Here is a 9,831-nt window from a genome sequence, read left to right on the forward strand (position 1 = left end):
CTGAAAAACCCACTGATAGCCATATGGGGTTTCCCTTGTATGTCACTGCTTTCCTTTGTAACACTACAAATAAAATATTTTTAAAGAATCTCCTGTGGAATTCACAGTACTGATGACCAGACATACTTTGCTCATCAAAACTTTTTGGGGAGCCATATTAATAAAACTACTTAAAATATTATTTTAGGGAAAATACTATGAGTTTTAACAAAGTGCTGAGATAAAGTTCAGTAGCTTAGCATCATGGGAGCCATTTAAGGAACTATAATAATAAAATTCAGTGTTACTAAAAAAAAAAAACTTGTATGAAACAAACATAAATATGCTCAAAAAATGGGAGTGAAAAACCTGTTTTAGTGATATTAAACTTGATCTGATGAGCTATTATCTTATGCCAACCTTCACAAATTAAAATTTGGTTTTAAATACCACTCTCTTTAAAATATCAAAATAATGAAGTTTAAAATTTTGTACTTACCTCTATTAGGTAATTTTGGCTTCCATACATGACATATTGGGGAGCAAGACTATAAATCATGTAGCTGGTGTGAAGGACAATAAGCAGAAGTATCATGCAAAGAAATAAGAGTGCCTGGGGCCTGGTTCTACCTCTTCTAATTTTATATAGCTGGAAAGAAAAAAGTAACAATATTTCAGCAATATGCTTTATTTGTAAGGCACTAAGTTCTGCTTGTGTGTTAGAGGTAATGAATACAGTTCAACCAACCATTTCTTTTTCTAAAATAAATATTAAGAATTCTTAATCATTTCAAATGATTATGACAATGACAGACAATTCTTTCTCTGTAAAGCTTTTAGTTTTACATTTATGGTTATTTTAAAATCACAGCAAAGCATCTATATTCAAAGGATTCTATAAATGATCCATGAAAATCTCAAGACCTAGAGAATATATTATATGTTAGTATTCACCTGGTTTGTTTCCAGACAAATCTTCTAAATTTATTATGTAATAGCATCTGTTACAAGTTTATAGAGCTAAGAAGAATTATGAACAACCACTAATGCTACCTAAAGATTAGAGGAATGAGTTTAAACTACAAGTATTACTAATATATTTGTGGTTTTACAAAATATTACTACACAAGAACAGACATATCATGCATTTATAAATACTCATTTCTGTGAGATACTCATGACATCCTCATATTATACTGTTATAAATTCTAGTTTATCATAATTTATATTAATCTGAATGTAAATACTTTCATATATATTTACACTAAAGGGAAACTAAAATGTGATAATAAATACAATAAGCCAGAGGACTTGCTTCATTTCAATGGCAGAGCACATTTGTATTTTAGCAACTAAGAAATCACTACCCTGTTTTATTAACAGATTTTAGTACAACAGAGAGTAAAAGAACTATCCAAATCTGGATAGGATGACAATATGAACACCTAAAAATTGAGATTTCCCAGTTTCCCTTACATCTAGTTGTAGCTAACAGTGATAAAATATTAAACATCAAAAGGAAAGAAGTCTGCTGCGGACTTTTGGGAAAATGTTGCTTTATTGATAATAAGTATTTTTTTTAATGGGACATGAACAGGATAAATGAAGCTGTAGCAGCCATATTACAATCATGAGGGAGAAGCCAAGAGCATTACAGAGATACTGGACTTGACATTTTTGAGGTACAAAGCAATGCTAGATTTTTAAAAAATTTCACAGCAAGAAATCTTTTATTAGTTCAAACCACTATTTAACTGAGTTTTCTTTTACTCACACGTGGAAGTAATCTCTACCCAAATTATCTTCATTTTGAAAAAAAAATTTTTTTTAGATTTATTTATTTATTTGAAAGAGATTGAGAGAGAGAGAGCATGAACAGGGGGTAGGAGCAGAAGAAGAGGGAAAAGCAGACTCCCTGCTAAGCAGACAGCCTGATACGGGGCTTGATCCCAGGACCTAGAGATCATGACCTGAGGTTAAAGGCAGATGCTTAGTCGACTGAGCCACCCAGGTGCCCCTTGAAATTCTTAATTTATCTCAAAATGAGTGTAAGAAGAAAATAACCCTTCTCCAATCATAAAGCAATTTTAACTTCTAGCAGGAAGGGCCATCTATTGAGCTACAGTGTATTCATTTGTACTTCAATGTGTTTCCATGCAGCCAAACACTAAAGAAAATAATGTAACTTCTAGACCAGGGTTTCTCAACCTTGGCACTATTGACATTTTGGGCTGGTTAAGTCTTTGTTATGAGAGGCTGCTCTGTGCAATCCAGAATGTTTAGCAGAATCTCTGGCCTCTAGCCACTAGACACCAATAGTACCCACTAGTTTTTTGGGTTGTTGTTGTTGTTTTACTGTGGAAGGAGCCATGATGCCCTTCAACAGATGAATGGATTGAGAAGACGTGGTACATGTATACAATGGACTATTACTCAGCCATCAGAAAGGATGAATACCCACCATTTGCATCGACATGGATGGAACTGGAAGGGATTATGCTAAGTGAAATAAGTCAATCACCCACTAGTTTTAACAACTGAAAATATCTCCAGACACAGCCAAATGTATGCAGGGGGCAAACTTGCCCATTTAAAAACCACCACTTAGGCAAAAAGCACCTTTATGCTAACGTGAAGTGAAAAAGCTAGTACTTCAGGGCACCTGGGTGGCTCAGTTGTTAAGCGTCTGCTTTCGGCTCAGGTCATGATCCCAGGGTCTTGGGATCGAGCCCCGCATCGGGTTCCCTGCTCGGCGGGAAGCCTGCTTTTCCCTCTCCCACTCCCCCCCTGCTTGTGTTCCTGCTCTCGCTATCTCTCTCTCTGTCAAATAAATAAATAAAATATTTAACAAAAAAAAAAGAAAAAGCTAGTGCTTCCTTTTAATATCAGGATATTTACAACTTTTATATTATAAATCTAAGTTAACTTGGAGATGGAGCTTATGTACAAAATGATGAAAAAGATCAAAATAATATTGTTATACTTACTCTAACCCAAAAGAACCATATGCCAATATTTCGAATTCCCGCCATTGAAGTAAAAATAAAGTACATAATAATAATTGTTATAAGAACATAATCAAGAGGAAACACCTGAAAAAAAATAAAATTTAATTTAATGCACAAACAATAGGGGTTCTAGAAGTCATATAAAATTATGAAAATGAAACTTCATTATTCGTATTTGACAAATGTTTAAAATATCAGCCTTGATTTTGATAGGCTACTATGATAATACCAAAAAAAAAAAATCCTCCAAAAAACAATTACTAAATTGTTACAAATTGCTTAGTACCATTATCCTAATAAAAATCCTATAACAAATTAAACTGAAATTACATTTATACATGGAATAAAAGACTTCATTAAAAATTAAAAATAGGAATTGATTGGAAACGTTCATCTTAGGTATTATAATGTATCCCAAATCAAATTATGTATAAGAGTTCAGCAATATATCAATATAATCTTTAAAGTAATATATCAATGTGGAAGTTACACGTAAATGAAGAACCAAATCAGCAGAGGGCACAAGCATATATTGCCAAATATTAATAGTTTGTTAACATAATAATGTGACAGAGTGTGAGAATGTTTGCTGAAGAATAAAATGACTGATTTTTTTTTTTTTTTACTCACTGTTTGTAGTACAGGCAAAAGCATATTCAGTGGATTACTCAGGTTAGCTCCAAAAATTATAAAACCAGAATCTATTCCAGCTGAATGAAGGGCTTTATCCAAACTAAAACAACAACAAAAATTATGTGAATTTATATGTTATACTAGCATATTTTCAATTAACTTAGAAAAAATATCATAAGTTAAGCATGCAGATTGAACAGAGTCAAAGAAAACCATGGGTAACAAATTAAGCCTCATTTAAATATCTTACAGATACTGTTCAGCTGAAATAGAACAAAGAAATACTGTCTATTATTGCACATTTTTAGTCATTCTTTGAGTTAATGCTGTAGAATACAAGTAAAATAGCTAAAGATGAATACGCTACACTAATGGAATCAAGTATGGAAAATGTGTAACATCACAGGATGTGTGCTTTAGAAAATATGTATACTACACTTACTTTGACAGGAAGAGAGAAATTATAAACAGCAAAGCAACTAAGATGAAAAATATTCCCCAAATGATCTAAAAGTAAGAAAAAAAAAAAATTCATTAAAATACAGTTCTAGAAGTTGATATTAAAAGCACAAAACCGTTACACTCAATATGAATTGCAAGCATGTGACAATGATCTAAATAAAATGATCCAAGATATATTGTAATTTAGTATATAATCCTAGGCATTTGTCATCTAAATTTTCATTATGAGACTGTTTGACTGAAAACACATACTCAAGAGACAAAGTATTTAAAAGTCTTCATTAGTAAGTAAACAAATGAGACTCTGCTAGGTCATATAAAAGGTTTATATTCAGTTACAATGAAATATAAACTTCAAAGATAACTGAAAAGTACATTAAGGGGTGCCTGGGTGGCTCAGTCATTAAGCATCTGCCTTCGGCTCAGGTCATGATCCCAGGGTCCTGGGATCGAGTCCCACATTGGGCTCCCTACTCCACGGGAAGCCTGCTTCTCCCTCTCCCACTCCCCCCTGCTTGTGTTCCCTCTCTCACTGTGTCTCTCTCTATCAAGTAAATAAATAAAATCTTAAAAAAAATAAAAATAAATTTTAAAAAGTACATTAAGACTTACATACACATACAAAAAACCAAAACCATGAAAGTCATCAGGTTATATAAACCTGTTATTAAAAAAGGGAACTTGGAACATTTCCCACAGAATTTTTAAACACATATACACATACACACATACATATGTATATACATACATATATACACACATGCACATACATACATACAATTTATAGCTTTTGTCTACATGTTTTGTGTATATATATGTGATATACACATATATGTATATATGTATATATCACATACCATGGCCCAGAAAAGTCTGTATAACTGCTACTATTCCTGAAATATAGAGTATTAATAGCACTGAAGAAACTGTCATGTTAAATAATATTTCTGGGAAGAAACGTATTAAGCATTGTAATTGGTAGAATACATTTCCTTCTCCCATATGAACTTTGTATTAGAGATAGTAGAAAACAAGCAAAAATTTTTTGGAACCTGGTCTCTAAGGAATAAAAAAGGGCTGAAACCTATATTAATAATAACCCAGGCTCTTTTTTTCCCTGACATCTTCCTTAAGTTCTTGCAACGAGTAGGCTGAACAGTCCACAAAGTCAGAACAAAAAAAAGAAGATTCTGATTAAGCACAGTTAAGTGTTTTTGGCTTCCCTTTGGACTGGAATTGATAGGAATAGATGGAAAATATCATGTATGTGAGGGTATTTTTCATCTTATTCCACATAATTGCTCAAGTATACTTTAGAATTCTGCCAGGATAAATGAAGTAAAATAGTAACACATCATCCTACCCCACATATAAAGATGAATTTTGGAATAAATTTTAGGCTGAGTTCTAGGAAATTCTTCAGTTCTGAAAGAGTGCCTCTGGAACCATTGGGAAAGAAAATTGGCAAGAGAGGACCAAAAAGGATATAGTAATTACCTGAAATAGAAAACACTGCTTGTACCCATTTTACATACTGGAATTTTACATGAGAATTCATTTATTTAAAAAGGTATCACTGCTGGTATGCCTGGGTGGCTCAGTCTGTTGAGTAGCTGATTCTTGACTTCAGCTAAGTCATGATCTCTGGGTCGGGTCATGGGCTCGAGCCCCATATCAGGCTCCCTGCTCAGCATGGAATCTGCTTGTCCCTCTCCCTCCCCTTTTGCCCCCGACTCCCACTTGCAGTCACATGCTCTCTCTTTCTAAAAGAAATAAATCTTAAAAAAAAAAAAAGGTCTCATTGCTAAGGAAGTTTGAAGTGACTCCACAGTAACAAAAGTTCATTAGTAGAAGGTATAAAGGAGCTTACACAATCTTTTTCTACTAGATTTGAGCACCTTTATTCGATACCAAGGTGAATCAGAAGACAATATAATTACACTGAGGATCTACAACTAAAACATATTATTTCCTAACAGACTGCTAATAAGAAATAGCTTGTAACATGAGGACGTATAACTGCCAGATGCCAATTAGTAGTACAAAGGCCTAACACAAATAGCAGAAGTTAAAATTCCCTTTCCCTGATGTCCATTTGGGGAGAGAATAAAAAAGGAAAAAAAATCTGGGACTATTTTCCCAACCTGTTAGGATGAATGACCCACAGTTAAACTGTTTAATCACAGCTACCTAATAGAATACAGAATGTAAAAACTATAACTTTTATAAAAACCAAGAAAACAACATATATAAATGAGAACTTAAATTAGCACTTCCAGAATCTTGTCAATGATGACCACCTTGAACTGACCTAAATATTCCACTCTTAGCTATAATGTCAATTTGAAATAAAGATTAAGCTATAGAGGTGACATCAGTAAAGAGAGAGGGATAAGAACCTCTGAAAATCCTCTCCTCCATAAAAGCAATGAAAAAACTGACATAAATTGTCAGAATCAATTTTTCAACACTAGGGAAATTTACCAAAGCCATGCAACAATTCAAGGACATTTATCCAAGAAAAATGACTGAATCTCAGTAAGAATACAGAGCATTATGGCATTTTAACTTGTTGTAGTCCCAATCACTTCTCTCTAGTGTACTGTAGCCTTGAAAGATAGCCTGTAAAAGCCAGAAGCCGAGCAGCCACCTGAGGAAACAAAAAGGGAACAGAGCTCTTTCAAAGTCTCATTCCCAGAGAATTGTTATTATTTGACTTGCTGGGTAATTCCATGGAAGATCTCACTTGCACGGCCGTCTGTTTGACAAGAACTGGAGCTCATACAATACAAAACTTTTTCTCCAGGAGTGTCTGTCAAAAAATTACAGGCAACCAATAACATTATGGCCACAAGAACTGGTCAGTAACAGGCAAAAAATAAACTAACCAGAAAGATTAAAATGGAAACCTAGGAAAGGAGATGTCCATAGAGGCTTTGAAAAATTTCCACATATTCCTGGGAATGTAGAAGGCCCTATACATGCCCAGGGCTGTGTGCATACTCAGCAAAGATCTGAGAAGGTTTAAACTCCCACTTCTGATTAACCTTGAGGCTCTGCACAAGCAGGAAGTGAAGGCTAAGGCATAGTTGCAAAGTGCCTGCCTGAGTGTTGAAGTAGTATCTCAAAACACATACACTGCCCTTCAGCAAAGATTAGGAGGCTTATTGGTTTGAGGTTCAATGATTGGTTCAATCATTAACTAAGCTAACCAAGCAGAGACTTCAGTGACAACATACAACAAAGAATATAGACTTCACAGAATTCGTTCACAAAAGTCATAAAACAAACAGCAAAGAATAATAATAGCAAACCTGGGGAGAGGGGGGAATCTGATCTCCAGAGTTACCACATTATATCATTTAAAATTTCCCAGGTTTTAAGAAAAAAAATTAAGAGACATGCAAAGAAACAAGAAAACATGGTCAACACAGAGGGGGAAAAAAAATCAATAGGCAATGTCTTTGAGAAAGCCCACTGGATTTACCAGACAAAAACTTTAAATCCAGTGTTTTAAATGTGTTCAAAGAACTAAAGAAAATCATGACCTAAGAACTAAAACAAAATATGAAAACAATGTTTCACTAAATAAAGAGAAATTATAAAAAAGAAGTGAATTGAAATTCTGGAGTTGAAATGGCCATTAACATTTCACCAGAGGGTTAAACAGCAGATTTGAGCAGGACAGAAGGAAAAAAATGATCGAACTTGAAGATAAATCAACTGAGATGATCAAGTCTGAGGAAGAGAAAGAAAAAAACAATGAAATAAAGTGAACAGAGCCTCAGACACATGTGACACCATGAAGCATAAGTTCAATGGGATTCCCAGAAAAAGAGGAGGTAAAAGGGCAAAAAGAATAAGAAATAATGGGCAAAAGCATTCTAAATTTGATGAAAAATAACCTATGTATCCAAGAAACTCAACAAACTCCAAGAGGAATAAATTCAAAGACATCCACACCTAGACATGCATCTATGTAGGGAAGGGCAAATCAGATATCTTGAAAGAAGCAAGCAGGAAGAGATCATCATGTAAAACAGATTCTCAGCAAGATTAACAGCTAATTTCCTATCAGAAACCATGCAGGCCAGAAAACAGTGGGAAAACAATTTAGATACACCTAGAATAAATGAACAAATTCCTAGAAAGACACAAATTACCAAAACTGATTTAAAAAAAAAGAAAATCTGAAGAGATCTATAACAAGAAAAGTGACTGAATAAGTTATCAAAAACTTCCCACAATAAAAGCCCAAAACAAGATGACTTCACTAGTGAATTTTACCAAAGGTTAAGAATTAACACTAACTGAGAGGCTGCTGGGTAGATGGCAGAGTAGGAGGACCCTGGACTCACCTCTAGCCATGTGGCTGCCTAGAGAGCACACACATTGGCATAAATAACCCAGAAAGCAACTGGGAAGCTGGCAGAACAGACTCTTCACAGCCCGGTATAGACAAGAGGCCACAGCGAAGCAGATCTACCCCCTCCGATCGCTCTTGGCAAGATCCCATCAAAGCGGTGCCATAAGCCTGGCAGTGTGCGTGCAGCCCAGACCAAGGGTCTAGCACCACTCCAAAGTGAGTCCTGCTCCAGGGAAAGGGGAAGATAACCACACACCAATCTGACTGTGACCCCAGCAGTGGGCTGGGCACAGGCAGCTGGTCTGACTGCAGGCCCCACCCACCAACAAAAGCTTCTCAGGGGACAACACAGGGAAAGTGCCTGCAGTTTGGTGTTACTTCATCTCTGGCGAACACCTGGTCTGACTCAACTCAAGCCCAAGGTAGTCCCAGACCACCTGGACTAATACCACGGGCACCAGACTGCCCACAACAGGCAGAGAGCCATCACAGGCTGGACTGTAGGCAAACACATCTCAGCCACAACAGTAGGACCCCTGTAGCAACACATATAGGAAACACCCCCTGATGCACCATTTTCTGGTGAAAAGGAGACATTGTGCTGCAGGACCTCTTCTTCATAAAGCCACTACTTTCAAGTGTGGGAGATGTAGCTGACTTTCCTAACACAGAGAAACAGACACAACAATAGACAGAATGAGGAGACAGAGGAGTATGTCCCAAATGAAAGAGTGGAACAAAATCAGAGCAGGAAACTTAAGCAAAATGGAGATAAGTAATATGTCTGACAGTAATTTAAAGTAATGCTCATAAAGATACTCATTGGACTTGAGAAAAGAGTGCAGACCTCCATGAGACCCTCCACCAAGAGACAGGAGATGTAAAAAAGAACCAATTAGAGCTACTGGACTCACTAAATGGAAATAAAAACAGACTACCTGGAATAAATAGCAAACAAGAGGAAGCAGAAGAACGGATCAGCCACCTGGAGGACAGAGTAATGGAAAGGAATCAAGCTGAGCAGATGAGAGGGGGAAAAATACGCAAAATGAGAATAGACCCAGGGAACTCAGTGACACTTGTCAAGCATAACAGTCGCATGATAAGGGATCCCAGAAGGAGAAGAGCGACAAAAGGGGGCAAAAGATTTGTCTGAAGAAATAAGAGCTAAAAACTTCCTGAATCTGGGGAAGGAAAGAGAAATCCAGATCCAGGAGGCACAGACAGCCCCCAACAAAACCAACTCAAAGAGGTCTGCATCAAGACACAAAGTAAACAAGATGGCCAAAAGTAGTGATAAAGAGAGAATTTTAAAAGCAGCAAGAGAAAGGAAAGAAGTGACATACAAGGGAAACCCCATATGGCTATCAGTGGGTTTTTCAG

The 9,831-nt window shown here is 35.9% G+C and overlaps 1 protein-coding gene across 1 annotated transcript in view; it reads right to left on the reverse strand.

The window, feature by feature from the left end:
* The window catches only part of LMBRD1 (LMBR1 domain containing 1), a 136,590-nt gene that overhangs the window by 31,038 nt on the left and 95,721 nt on the right, over positions 1-9,831 (reverse strand). Inside the window, exons 10-13 of the mRNA XM_034991517.1 lie at positions 4,063-4,127; positions 3,618-3,720; positions 2,967-3,071; positions 479-628 (exon numbers count right to left, since the gene is read on the reverse strand). Coding sequence (XP_034847408.1) covers positions 479-628; positions 2,967-3,071; positions 3,618-3,720; positions 4,063-4,127 — 423 coding nt within the window. The remainder of the gene's footprint in view (positions 1-478; positions 629-2,966; positions 3,072-3,617; positions 3,721-4,062; positions 4,128-9,831) is intronic.

Source organism: Mirounga leonina, unplaced genomic scaffold (genome assembly GCF_011800145.1).
Source record: "Mirounga leonina isolate KUSES-001 unplaced genomic scaffold, KU_Mleo_1.0 Mir_53, whole genome shotgun sequence".
Classification (NCBI taxonomy): domain Eukaryota; kingdom Metazoa; phylum Chordata; class Mammalia; order Carnivora; family Phocidae; genus Mirounga; species Mirounga leonina.